General features: G+C 37.5%; 1 protein-coding gene across 1 annotated transcript in view; it reads left to right on the top strand.

Moving 5' to 3' along the window:
- Positions 1 to 14,310, top strand: part of ANKMY2 (ankyrin repeat and MYND domain containing 2) — a 25,627-nt gene extending 11,317 nt beyond the window's left edge. The window contains exons 3-10 of the mRNA XM_009879585.1: positions 3,941 to 4,079; positions 5,957 to 6,055; positions 8,201 to 8,361; positions 9,518 to 9,732; positions 10,855 to 10,990; positions 12,808 to 12,936; positions 13,374 to 13,515; positions 14,087 to 14,310. Of these exons, the coding sequence (XP_009877887.1) occupies positions 3,941 to 4,079; positions 5,957 to 6,055; positions 8,201 to 8,361; positions 9,518 to 9,732; positions 10,855 to 10,990; positions 12,808 to 12,936; positions 13,374 to 13,515; positions 14,087 to 14,310 (1,245 nt within the window). The remainder of the gene's footprint in view (positions 1 to 3,940; positions 4,080 to 5,956; positions 6,056 to 8,200; positions 8,362 to 9,517; positions 9,733 to 10,854; positions 10,991 to 12,807; positions 12,937 to 13,373; positions 13,516 to 14,086) is intronic.
- Positions 14,311 to 14,583: the final 273 nt, after the last annotated feature.

The raw sequence follows: 14,583 nt of genomic DNA on the forward strand, positions 1-14,583 counted from the left end.
CCATGTTAATGTGGGGCTGGGTTCCTCATTGCAAACACATAGAATGATTTGGCTTGGAAGGGACCTTTAAAGGTCATCTAGTCCAACACCTCTGCAATGAGCAGGGACGTCTTCAGCTAGACCAGGTTGCTCAGAGCCCCATCCAACCTGACTTTGGATGTTTCCAGGAATGGGGCATCTACCATCTCTCTGGGCAACCTGTTCCAGTGTTTCACCACCCTCATTGTAAAAAATTTCTTCCTTCTATCTAGTCTAAATCTACCCTCTTTTATTTTAAAGCTTTTACCTCTTGTCCTATCACAGCAGGCCCTGCTGAAAAGTTTGTCCCCATCTTTCCTATAGGCCCCCTTTAAGTACTGAAAGGCCACAATAAGGTCTCTCTGGAGTCTTCTCTTCTCCAGGCTGAATAACACCAACTCTCACAGCCTGTCTGGGCTGGGATAGGGACAGATGGATGCTTTAACATTATCAGCATATGATTGTCTACAGCAGTTTTTCAGCAAGGGTTTTTACAGCCCTAGCCCTTTCCCTTTCCCACTCTATCTAGGTAGGTAGTGTTCACACATGCAATGTTGTGGTGTACCCCAACATTGCTGCTCCCTGCTGAGGGAGCCGCTCCCGTGTGATCCAGCCTATGTGTGCCTCATCTTGGCCACATTTCCGTGGTTGAGGAGAAGGGTGAAGTGAGCATGAGAAGTGTAAAACACTGGGAATGTTGGGACCACTTGGATTCCTCTTTTCTCTGGAGTAACACAAGTCAGCATGGCTACTTCAGTAGCGAATCATCCGCGTGTTACCCACAAAACAATGGCTCTTAAAAATATACATGTATCATGTCTGTGTTCTTACAGAGTCAGCACAAGTGTTTAATTGCTCACAACGTAGTCAGTTTTTCTGTCAAATATGCACAGGTCACTGGGATGTGAGATGGTCTATGTATTTTTGTTTGTTTGTTTGTCCCAACTCTTGTTGCCTGGCCACCCCACGCTCCCCACTTCCTCTGGTCAACAAAGGCTAAGAAACAGTGTTGTTGAAAACTTTCTCCATAGTTCCTAGAAGGTGGAAGGTTGTTTTTCCAGTTTAGTATCTTTATAAATTTGGTTTTGTTCATCCTGTGGAAGCACACCTCTCCCAGGTGCTGAAGAGGGATAGAGTAGCCTGCTTTCTTCTTCCCCTGCTTCAGACAGTGGAGTCCAACCTCTCCTTGGTTCTGTTACCCATCTGCCCCTCCTGCCTCCCCACACATCCTTTTCTTCCCCTGTTAGCCGATTCAGCCCACTGACCCTGTAGTTTTTGTTTTTGTTTTTGTTTTTCTTCAGTTGGGTCCCCCACCATGGCAGCATTAGGTCAACTTAGCTCTCGGAATTCCATCCCTCAGTCTGTTTCTGGTATATTTTCAACATCAGGAACTGGGAAGGGTGGTATGTAATGGCTGGGCTGGCTGTGCCATGAGGCATAGCCCCGTTGTGCCAGGGAGTCCTTGTTGGTTGATGACCTGAAGAACCTGGTCAAGGTCGGTGCCAAGCAATTTCTAGAGGCCCTGCAAACTCCTTGTAGAGTCACGCATACAGGGAATACTTATAGCCCTGCAGAAGATGGGAGATGTTAATTTTGCTCCCTGTAAACCATATAACATACCTGCAGAGTAAACAAGAAGCTGGGAAAGATGAATTTTTGTTCTAGGGAATGAGGTTAAAAGACTGGATTTTTGGTCAGAAGAATGTTACATGGTAGCTGCTAGAAAATGGATTATTCATCCTATGTTCCATACTGGAACGATAAATAATTTTTCATCTGTATGCTTAATAAACTGTCTGCTAGTTTAGTCTTTTAAGTGTGTTGTATTGACAATCCAAATGTCATCTATCAGAAAACAGACTGTTGCTGGACCTGTCTTTGATATTCAGCCCGAGAAAAGTATTTGCAGTCATTTCAGTTTCTGCATAAGGACATAATACAGGATACCAAGCTTTTCCAGATTTTCTAACAATTGTCTATATGTTCTCTGCTTGATACTTTTTTTTTATCCACACCACGGCCTGACACTTTCAAAATTTAATCAAAGGCTTTTAAAAAAAGTTTTCCAGGAGGAGGGGATGACAAAAAAAAAAATGAACAAAGCAACCCTTTCCTTTGTCCTATAATTTTCAGACAGATTTTTTTTTTTTTTTAATTGAAACAACTGGCATTCAAGATATAACCAAACTTAAAGTCATTGTTTTCTTAAAGTTCTTTCTCCAGTCAAAAACCTTACTGTGTTCCTATCCCCTTAAGCAGTACTTTTCTGCACTGCTGAAGGAGACAAATCTATACTATGACTCCAGACTGGGACTGGCCCATAAAAATTGCTGACAACATAACACAACATAACACAACACAACACAACATAACACAACACAACATAACATCATAACATAACGTAACATTTTATATATTAGGATAGAAAGCCTTTACTTACCTTTATAGGACCACAAATGAAACTTAGCAAAAACGATGACAAATTTGTTTCATGTTGTGAAGTGATCTCTTCAGGTCTTTTGTTTCTTTATGGCAGTTTACATTGCAGTTTACAAAAACATTTCGGCTTACTAAAATATAATGCATCAAGTAATAGTTTTTTATTATTTTCAGTTAGGATAGGGAATAATGAAAATATAATACTTGAAAATGTTTTTATAATTTTAACTTTCCCAATTTCCCCCACCTTTAGGATTTTTTTTAAAATTATACTGATAAATTTAACTTCATTGGGTTTTATTCTATCATAAAGTGAAGCAAAAAATACATTAATGCTCAAGCTGACAATTACATTATTTCAAAGTATCACATTACCATACATTTGCAGAGCTGCAGAAACGCTGTACGTGAGCGTATTCATGCATGCAGCCTTAACCTCCAAAAAAGGGAAGAAAATGCCATTTTGATTTCCTTCAGGGACAAACTAAAGCACACTCCCTTGTATTCAGTGTTAGAGAATGGTCTGGGACAATTACTATGTCTTGGCTGATAACATAAATCCTGACTTGATGTTAAGTGAAAACACACAGCATATTGGAAAAACCGTATCAAATTCTAAAACGGGAATGTCATGCAATTTTCTCACAGAGTTGTGCTTCTCCCTGCCCTTTGAGAGGGAGCGAGCCTGCACTAGCAATCACCCTAGTTCTGAAAATTTCCCCTAGGGTTTGCCCAGGTTTGCATTTATAATTACACCAGTGCAGCTCTAATAAAAACTTAGTCCCTCCCTTGCTGAAGCTAATCTATTTCGTACTGGTGCAGTTTATCAAAGGCGAGGTTTAAGACTATGTGGTTGTTCAGGTCTAGTTAGAGATGTGTATCTTTACGGGGGTTTTTGGAGCTCTGGCTGATGTAAGATCACAGACAAAATACCAAAAGGGTGGGTAAATGGGGGAGAGGAGGATAGCACAATTACCAGTAATCATGACTAAAAATGGGCAATATGGGGTTTCAGAAACTGCAAATCTTTGTAATGGTAAAAACAACGAGGGCCTTTTCCTAATTTTCTTGTTGCTTATCATATAATGCAGGGGAGGAAAGAAATAACTTAGGAACCTAACACATTTTTTAAAACAAGCTTTTCCTGCTAGCAGAAGCAGTAGTTGTCTTAAACACTAATGTATTACACAAATGGCCAATGACAAATAGATGGTAAATGGATTTCATTTATTCAACACTGGTCTGTTTTCAAATATATAGCACAGCATCATCAGAAAAGTGACATGGAAATGGAAAATCTACTGCATGTTAGCAACCATATTTTCTCATGAATATTTTGTGAACTTTTTTGTTAAATATTATGTGAGGCTTTGGTAGTTATACTGAATATGTATGTACAAGTAAAAATTATGAATGGTATGAAGATCAAGAGGTACAACTAACTCTTTTTTGTATGCTACTTCCTTCCTCTCTGTTTTTTTAGCATGGCATGACGCCTCTAATGCATGCAGCGTACAAAGGGAAAATAGACATGTGCAGGTTGCTCTTGCGACATGGGGCTGATGTTAACTGCAATGAACATGAGCATGGATATACTGCCTTGATGTTTGCTGGACTTTCAGGTAACTTCTTACTAAACTTATCTCACTGATTTTTATGACATCGATGGGTACAATTGCCATAAATTAATTATCTAAAGAAAAATGTCGACACCTTTCTATTATTCAGGCTTACTGTTCACTGTTATGTGAACTATGCAAATATGTCTAGACCAGTAGAATCATCAGGACGCTGGAACAGGACAACTACTGTTCAGGCATGGGATCCTTTTTCATATAAAAAATTGATTTTGTTCAGTGTTTTGAGGCAAATGGTCTATCTGTACTTTGTCCTACTTGTTACACTCTCTTCTGACGGTTTTCTTGTGCAGTGGGATACATTCTGTTTAATTATACTGTGTTACACTGAAAAAGATGCTGCACCAAACTGCCTTTTTAGGACTCCAAATCAGTAGCTTTTAGTAATATTTGAGGCTTGTAATATCAATTCAGTATTTTTCAAATTTTGCCTTTTTCGTACATTATTTTTGTAATTATCTTGTGGGTATTTAAAAATGTATTCAGTAACTTTTAAAAAGATGTTTTCTCACATTAATTTTCCCTCTCCTCTTACACTGTGTTCTTTATCATGAGAGTGCTTATAGCTGTGTATATCCTCTCCTGTCTCAGGTGGTGGTTTGCAGCTTTTCTCTTGCTATTCTTTTTTCTTGATGAAACGAACAATTATTTCCTTGAGGGAGAAAAATACACTACATAAAAACATTGTTTCTTCTGGGGAAAATATTAGATTTGGGACTATTAGGTTAGTTTAAGTATCTTCTTTACGAGGCCACTTACGTCTTCCCAAAAAAAAGATTCTAGGGAAGTAAGATTTCTTAGTAGGTAGGGTTTAAACTCTGCCTTCTTTCATCATAAGTATAAAAAAAAAGAAAGGCATATGTGTGTATATGAACTTTAAAAGGATCATCGGATTGCTTTTCTGCTAAAACTTCTGTAAAAAGATCTGGCAAATTTCAGCATTCTGTGGCATTGAGCAACATTGGAGCTGCAGCAGATAGATGGGAACAAACTCTTAGAGGCTGTTAAACGACTGCAGCTTTATGGAAAATGCTGGATTTTATACCATTTTCTCTCAGCTAAGCTTTTAACCTGTCATCCTGGGTTAGAATGCTTCTGAGTGTTGACTTTAAGGTCTGTTATCTGTGAGCGCAAAAGGTACATGAGCACCACTGACACAATGCCTTTGTTTTTGAATCACACACATTCGTTTTCATCCACCACCCCCTTCTTTTTTTATATTCACTTTTCTGTACTTAGCATATGCACAAAAACTGATAAAGAATACCTTTGAAAGCAGAACCAGCACGAGTGGTGACAAGTGTCCTTATTAGTCTCTGAAGGGCACCAATTAAGCCATCTAATCTTCCCATCAAATTTTAGCTTCATTTTACTTGGTATTTAGCCCAGGCTGAACACCCAGTTCCCGCTGTGGAGAAAGGAACAATCTGTTCCCTTCTCTATGCTCCTGCTACATAATAGTACTGGATTTGTTTTTCTTCTTAGAATAGCAAATGTTGTAGTTGAACTGTCAAACTAGATTAGTAGAATTTGCTTCTATATTGCTATCCAGAGGGACCAAGCTCTACCGTAGCTATATGCATTTGACTCCCATAAGCTCCATGGGGAGCTGAATGTGCATTACAGAGCGCAGAGCTGTACTGTGCTTGAATTTAGTTTTTACTTTGATTTGACCCTCTGGAACCATAAATAAGGACACAGCACCGTGCCTTTCTTTTAACCCGTTCTTAAAATAATGCCATTAAGAACATTCATTTCCCTCGGTGTTATTCCTGGTCTTTAAGAAATTCACTCCTTGTTTTTTCACTATATATAGAATTGCAAGTTCTCACTCATTCCCCATATCTTACCCCCAAATTCAGGAAACAAAGAAATCACCTGGATGATGTTAGAGGCTGGAGCAGAGACTGATGTTGTCAACTCTGTGGGAAGGACAGCAGCTCAGATGGCTGCTTTTGTGGGTAAGGTGAAAGTCTATCATCATTTTCTACATTTCTAAAGGAGTAAAATGTTAGATTCTGATGCTTTTAATTGGAGAAACATTATTTAATGACCTGTTCTGAACTGACGAAGTTGTTCAGCTTTATTTCCACATCCCATCCTATAATAGAGTCAATTTGTGTTCTATTCCCATGCTTTGTTTCATAAAAGCACAAATGATCTTATCTATAAGAATAGATGATGCTGCTCTCTAGGTATGCAAGGTTTTGCAATGTCATCACTTTTCAATTAGAGGAAGATGGTAACATCTGAGGTGTCTGAAGTGCAGTTATGTGCTTTTGCAGTACAAAGTGCATAATTGGAGCTTCCTCTGTAGGAAGGAACGAACGTAGCACTGGGAGTCAGGAACTCTCATCTGAGCTTTGCCAGGAGCATGCTTTGTGATGGCGGTGAGTCACCTCCTGCCCTTCTCCCTCTAGATGTGGAAGAGGGAGAAGTCTTGGAACCTGTTCTGAGGTAGTCAGCACTTACTGACCTGAACTTGACTAGAACAAGATACAGGATTTGTTATTCCAGTATGCTGTGTGGTCCTCGGCAAAACATGGAACAATTTGTTTTTCTGCTGTTCTGTTTCTTTTTCTTGTCTTTTTTTCCTAAACCCTTTTTAATTCTTTACCCATCTTGACAGTGCTGGGAGATTCCTGGATTCATGTTCCCAAATACACCACTTTTTTTCTCTACTTCTAGCAAGGATGTGTGATTAAATATTACCAGAAAAAGTGGAGTCATTTTAATGACTCGGGTATTGCTGTCCAGATGACCTTCCCCACAACCAAAAATGAGGACCTGTATTTTCACTTCAACACAACCTTCTCATATTGTTTAAGTGTCTGAGAACTCCCTTACAAGTCCATAAGGTGTTCTGGATTCAAGAGCCTACCGTCCCATTTAGATTTACTTCCTTGAATAGTGAGTTAGTGCAGTTCAGTTTCAATCATATCTCATTCTGGTCTTTCAAAGAGGAAAAGATTGACATTGCTCACTTGAGGTTCAAGTAGCAAAACCTTATTCACTTAATATGTCAGAAAAGTCCACTCCTCTTAACTATACTTTGGATTTGGAGAGTCTTTCCCAATGTGATGCTGAATTCAGTTATTAGTGAATGGAATGATATCTCCAACATAATTTTGGAGAATTCTTGTTTAGAATCTTATCACGTCACCAAGAATGAATAAATATTTTCAGGCATACTGAGATACGCTACTCTGTAAAAGTCTGAACATTGGAATCCATTCCTGTTCTTTTTTATCCTCTGTCCAATCAACATTAATTCATCTGTCTGTGTGTGGGAAGTGAGGATACTTCTTCCCCTGTCATTTGTTTTACACAGTGCTCTATTAGCTTAGAACAGTCTCTTCTAAAACAGTGGAGGGTTTTAAATGCTGGAATTTGGTTGGCTGCGTCTTCTTCTACTGATTAATAGGATTAGTGCCAAGATAAATCAATCAATTTAAAGAATGTGGTCCTGAACTAGAGAAGCTAAATTTTACTTTCCCTTTAGCCAAGTAATCCATCATTTTGTCAGATGTAGAAAACAAGAAGGGTTCGTAATTCTCTCATTACTTTCATCACATTCCTTGTTTTTGGTAAATTTTAAGCATCTTCTGTTCTTGTAATTTCTCCTGCGTTAAGTTAATATACTACCATGTGTTTCAGGTCTGAAAACTTACAAGTCCCAATGTGAATGTCATTAATTTTTGAAAGTATAAAGTGGAGAGAACTTTCCTTGAGAAATTTTAGCACCAGTATTACACTGCTGGTGTAGTATAGGTTTAGGGAGAAATACCTGTTATACCTCTTCTCTTAGTTTTGGCTTACAAGGGCAAGAGGATGCAGGAAGGGGACAGCATTCCCAAAATGAAATTTCAAGAAGTCATCCCCTGCTGGGAGTCAGTAAGTTACATGTACTGAACATAAAAGTTACACTTACTGAATGTAAAAGAATGGCAAGAGTTGCCTGTTACCAGTGCAAAGCATATCATGCTCTGCTCCTGTGTGGGTAAATCTCACCTGTATTGCTTATATTAGATTTGGGTTTAGATCTTTCTTTTTTTTGGTGTTATATTTCATTTAATTGGTGATTTTATTTTCTTGTGTGCCTCTAGGTCAACATGACTGTGTGACTGTCATCAACAACTTCTTTCCACGTGAAAGGCTGGACTACTATACTAAACCACAAGGCTTAGATAAAGAACCAAAACTGCCAGTAAAACTAGCTGGGCCTCTACATAAAATTATTACTACTACTAACATGCATCCTGTTAAGGTGGAGTAATATGTAAATTGTATATGTTTGTTGGCATGGGAACTGTTTCTTTATGTCAGAAAGCATTCAACTCTTCAGAGTCCAACTGAGCTCAAAAGTGTTATCCATTAATTGAGTTGCTTCTGAAAATGAGAAAGAACCAGGCTTAACACTTAGACATGACTCAAAAATGAAGCTATTTTAGTGTTTATTTAGACCAGATTCTTGAACTAACACCTTTAAGTGGAGAGATTCTTATTTTTCACATCAATAGTCATAAATAGCTTTATTTTTAGTTTTGTTTTTTTTTTTTCCTAGCCCCACTTGAAGTGGAAATGTAAAACAATTTCCTATCTTAACAAAATCTCACTGTTCCCTCAATGGTTGTCTCAGCGTGTATCTTCCTACCTTCATCACTGGTTCACCATAGTAACGTCTACTGCTGCTGCTTCTGAAAGTATGGGCAAGAGATGTTTATTTTTACTTCCCAGTATATTTGCTGAAAATGAAGTCTTTTATGGTTTGCTCTTCCAGTGTAGTTCAGAGGAATCAATACAACAAAATTCAAAGACAAGTTCCTTGGGCTTGCCATTCAGTCAGGAACTTGTCAACAGTTGCCAACCAGGTATCTACAGTATATACAAACAGTAATGCACCAGTGGCAGCTAATTTAGTGGGTATACAGTTCGTCTTAAAATGGTTAGTTCAGTGCTTTACTGTTCTACCTGAAGCGCTCCAAGAACATGTAAGGTCGATGTGTTCTGTGAAACTGCTTAAATCACACAAGTCCAGTTTATTTCAGGTGTTCAAAAGGAAAGAGATTTTAGGACAGTGTACGGTAGTTTCTGTAACTGTTTCTTTTGAAATGGTTTTGATTCTTCAGGTTCTTTTTCTGGAAAAATCCTTAGTATTTTTAATACTAGTCTTAATTTGGAATGTTTCTTTTATGGGAACTGTGAATTACAGTATACTAAATACTAATACTAAATAATGACTGAAAAAAGAGGGGGAAGGCTGCATAAGGCAGAAGTACAGGAATATTAGAAACTTAGAAAAAAATATTAGAAAAAATATTAGAAATTTAGCTACAAGGAGCTATATAACCTTTAATGCTAATGCACAAGTCTAAAAATATTAGTTCCTAACTGTATTACATTTCCTTCAATGTGTCTCATAGATTGTGTTGCTGGTAAAAGAGAACCCTCTATTGGCCGAAGTAGAAGCACTGCAGAAATGTTATAGGGTTTTGGATCTAATTTGTGAGAAATGTATGAAGCAGAAAGATATGAATGAAGTACTTGCTATGAAAATGCACTACATCAGTTGCATCTTCCAGAAATGCATTACATTCTTAAAAGAGCGAGAGGATAAACTAGATGGATTTATCAAAAGGTACGTATTTCTACGGAGAGGTCTGAAGGTGTATGTATGAACCAGCTTTACAGGTACCAAAAAAAGACAACTGGGATAAGAATGGGATTGTCTTGGATAAAGGCTACGCCCAGTTGCAGTCACTTCAGGGTGGCACTGATTCCCTTTTTCCTGTCTGAAGTGGCATTGTCCTTTCCTGGGGCTACAAAGGAGATGTTCCTAGAGATTCAGCTCCCTGCTGGAACTGGTTAGAGCTGGGCAATCACACATACACTATGAAGCAGCAGAGAGCAACATGTAGTGGAGAAAACTGGGAGCGATGAGCTTGAAAAAAGGGTTTCTCAATGTCCAATATGGATCATCTGGGAATATTTCTCATGTAATTTTGCTCTCCAGCAGTCATACAGGGTGAGATTTTTTTCAAAAACACTTATGCAACCAAGAACTGCAAATCCCCCTTGCTGTGCATGAGACTTGGACTCTTAAATCACTTAGATCTTCAGAACCTACTCAGAGTTACAAAACCAGCTGCCTGATCTTAAGTGTCAAAGTAAGTGGCCTGGCTTTTAGAAGGATTGCATTCCCCGTAGACCTCAGTAGATTTGTATGTGATACTGGAAATAAATTAAGAAGTCAGCATTGACATACTGAAATCAAATAGTTCATCAGTGATCCATATCAAAAGTAGGAGCCAACCAGATAAATATAGAAGCGTCAGGACTATAACACATTATTAAACATAAGTAAAGCAGAATTTATATTTTAAAGTATTGTGTATTCTTCAGTGTTTATTTTTACAATGCTCATTTTTAAAGAAAGCAAAGCATTTTGCTACTTCCTTCTGATGTAGGTACTAGTCTACCTGCAGAGGATTATTTTTCTCTGTGTGGCTGAATTAGTAAGTAGTGGTTTCACAGCGTACATTTAGTTATTTTATATTTCATAATGATTGTGCATTAGAATATAAATAATTTCATTTGCATTTTAAACACTGTTACGTTTCAAGTTGTCGAATAATTTTGAATTATTCTCTATAATCTGAAAGAGGACAGAGTCAGAAGGACAGAGTACAGCATGCTGTGTATTTGTTCTTGAACATTTACTATGTGATTTCTTATTTGACTTTGGTTTTAAAAAATTTAGTCTCTTGAAAGGGAGAGATAAAGATGGTTTCCCTGTATATCAAGAGAAGCTAATTCGAGAAAGTATCCGAAAGTTTCCTTACTGTGAAGCTACGTTGCTCCAGCAGCTCGTGAGGAGTATTGCTCCTGTTGAAATAGTAAGTTTTTCCTACCAAGAAAATACTTTCTAAGCAACTTGCATAGTAAATTCAGTTTCAACTAAGCCATCTTTCTGTTTCTCAGCTTCTGCAATGCATTATATTAAGCAAAGGTTTTTGAATGTCCCTGAACTGGCAAACTGGAATTTTATTTTACAAATTGCAGGAAAATGCTCTAAAATACTTCAACTAGTGGGTTTTTTCCTATGTCTATAATGCATGCTTAAATACCTCAGTGTTTAAAGAAAATTAGAACAATTTATTTCTGTGTCAGAGTTTTCTTTTCCTACTCTATGATGTCTATTTAGTTTTTTTCTTTGCCAATTTGCTTTTACAAGTTGTAGATTCAGACAGATGAAACCCATTTTGCACTCTTTTTTCACAATGTCTAAATTCAATTTAAGATCAAATAATTTCCTAGATTTAATGCATTTCTAGTGTACACAAAAAGTTGGTAATATATGATGGTAGGAAAAGGGAAGACATTCTATAAAGCACCTTTTATCACAGGGACAGGCAAGATGATGCAACATGGAATAAAATGTATATCTAAATTAGGAAATCAAAATTACAAGTAAAAAAACCTAACTTCAGTTTTCTTCATCTATCTTTGCTAACATACTCTTCATTATAGTACTATTAATTAGTTCATAATAAATCTTACACAGGCATTGTTATTTTTTTTAAGAATTCTTTTTTAAATTCTCTTTGGTCTCTGAGAGCTAGATGCACTAACACTGGGGACGTGGAATATTTTTGTGACATATTTGGATTATGCTGAGTGAATTAAAAATAGCCTCCATCTTAAGTGGCTCCAGTCTACTAAAATGTCCTGAGGCTTAATGCAATCCCTACTGTTTGTCTAAGCCAGAAAAATAAACACAGTGTGAAAACATAAGCCATCATGATGCATTAAGATTTGCTTTAGAGTGAACATTTTCCTTCCTGTCCCTTTTTTCTTCGAAGAGCTTGCAGTCTTTTCTGCCTTCTCCCTTTAAAGAAATACAGTTTGTTGCATTGGATTTCTCTCCATTATGCAGAACTGGGAAGGAGGAGATGCTATACATTTTTAATTGTCTGGAAGGCCTTGACCTTTAGGATGCACTGTTACTTGGATTCAGTCTGGGCCTCTTAGCATTGTGGTAGTAGTTATGATCATGCATATTCCATGGTAGCCTAACAGTTTAAGGATTTACTTAGAGCTGGAGCAACTTGGCATTTTTTTCCTCTAATGTTTACGTCATTTCCAAAAGAATAGTCGTAATTTATGGCTACCAATAAAACATACTAAATCTTACTGCTTGTATTGCATGGGAGAGATACTGTAAATATCTAAATAATAACATGCAAATAATTGTTTTGAAGATTCTGAGTTCTGACCAATTTGGTCTGTAGTGTCTGAGTATGCTGAGCACAGAAGTGTTTCAGTGACAAGCACAGTATCTTTGTGTGTGCCAGCAGAGACTAGTCTGCGGAAACCTCCTGCATGTGATCTGTGAGCAGATGACAGCGTGTAAAGAACACCGAGTTCATTAAATAGCATTCTTCATAATTTACAGAGTAAAAAATGATAATGTTTATCCTCTCTTCTACAGAAGCTAAACTCTAAATTAACTTTAGATGCAAGAATTTATCTAACTGTATAAATGTGTGTGTTAGTTAAATTCTATGATTTAGTTTTTTGTTCTTGCTGCTGTGGCATCTTCAGTGAGACTGCTTAGCAGCTTGCATTGCTTGTTTTGTTTGTCTCTTGTGTGTCCCTCTTCATGACAGTGTTGTCTTCTAATCTCATTAACGCCTCTTCTCTTACCTTTTAGGGTTCTGATCCTACAGCTTTTTCTGTACTTACACAAGCTATTACTGGCCAAGTGGGTTTTGTGGATGCTGAATTCTGTACAACTTGTGGGGGAAAGGGAGCAGACAAAAGATGTTCAGTATGTAAAATGGTAAGAATCCATAAATAGTTATAATGAATCACAAAATATCGTGCCACTGGGGTGCTGAGGATTTTGAATGATTGACTATTTACTGTGTAGACTTCTGAGCAATGGCGTGTATGCCTACACTGAAAATGTGCAAGACGTCGTCTTTTGGGAGGGATGCCAGAAATTCACAAGTAGGAGGAGTACTTGAATTTCCAAGTGTGTATGTTTAAGAATTAAGAAAGAATAAAATTTCTGTATGTTCAGAAGAGTTAACAAAACAAACTATTCTTTACAGAGTTTTATATAGGTTAGAATCGCTGCATATGACCTTACACATTGCTTAAAAATACCATTAAGTAATGTACATAGAAAGACTTAACTTGGTACACTATGAAATGCAACAATATGGTATATTTTTTACTACATAAAGATTAATTGATAGCTCTGGTAACTTTCAGGTGATGTACTGTGACCAGAACTGCCAGAAAATACACTGGTTTACCCACAAAAAAGTCTGCAAGACCCTGAAGGAGATTCACGAGAAACAAGAACTAGAAGCTGCCAAAGAAAAAAGGAAACAAGAAAAAAAGCAAAAGAAAGGTAAGGATTTGTAGTTTGCTTGCTGAAACTAATGCTGCATTAAGTGCACCACAAGGAACAATAGTAACAGGTCTTAAAATCTGTAACAGCTGAGGTTGAAAGAAGAATCTTTGTTGTAACATAACAGCACACTTGCATTTGTTGCAATTCTAGTTTTTCAATTTATAAATGCTATGGACTTTCTAAAATCTGTTTTTTTGCTAGAGTTCCACAGGTTCTGCAACTAAAGCACTCTGAATTACACTGCACTGTTTCAAAATCCAAATCTGAAATCAAAATAATGCAGAAGTTTCATGCTACTCTACCTTTCATTGGAGGTGTTAGGATAAGTTGGATAATAAGAAAGCAGCCCACTCCTTTGGGTTGCAAAAGTTAAAGTATAGCAGCATAATCTTACACCAACTTAAGCAGAAGGCTAGTGTCTTAGGTCTTTTTTGATGAAGCTTGGTTAAATCAAACACTTCTTTAATTGGGGCAAAGTTTCCTAGTGTTTATTATTCTTCAAGAATAAAAATCTTTGCCTGCAGATGAGTTCAGTGTTTACTGATGATGCGATTTCTCTTTTGTTTAGATGAAATGCAACTAGTAGAGGGTAGTTCTACAGGTGAGGAACAGTCAGGTCCTGGTCCGGATGCTACCAAAGAAGTGGATCCAAATCATGCTACTGACCGAACGGAAGAACCTGAATTTGCCAAAGAGACGGAGGCAATAGCCCTGCATCCTGAAAGTCCACTGGAAAGTGAGACTGGCGTAGCTGACATTGCTCTTAAAAAAGTTCAAGATTCTGAGGAGTAAGAAGAGGGTAGGAAGGGACTAAGTGTTCTGGCTATGTCCCTGTACCTCAAGGGTCCTAAGGATTTTTTTATGCCGACCATGTCTGAATTCTTACAGCATGGCTTATGCAAGACAGCATGTCTCTGTTCATCATGAGATGAAATACTGGCTAATTTGTCTATAAATCCTTCAGGTTCTGTTGTAGATTGTCAAAATAGGTATTTATTATCTGATAAAAATTAGAGTGGCATAGATCCATCTGTATGTATACCAACAGCAAGCACAGTGAAAATC

The sequence above is a fragment of the Charadrius vociferus genome, unplaced genomic scaffold (assembly GCF_000708025.1).
Source record: "Charadrius vociferus isolate BGI_N301 unplaced genomic scaffold, ASM70802v2 scaffold262, whole genome shotgun sequence".
NCBI lineage: Eukaryota > Metazoa > Chordata > Aves > Charadriiformes > Charadriidae > Charadrius > Charadrius vociferus.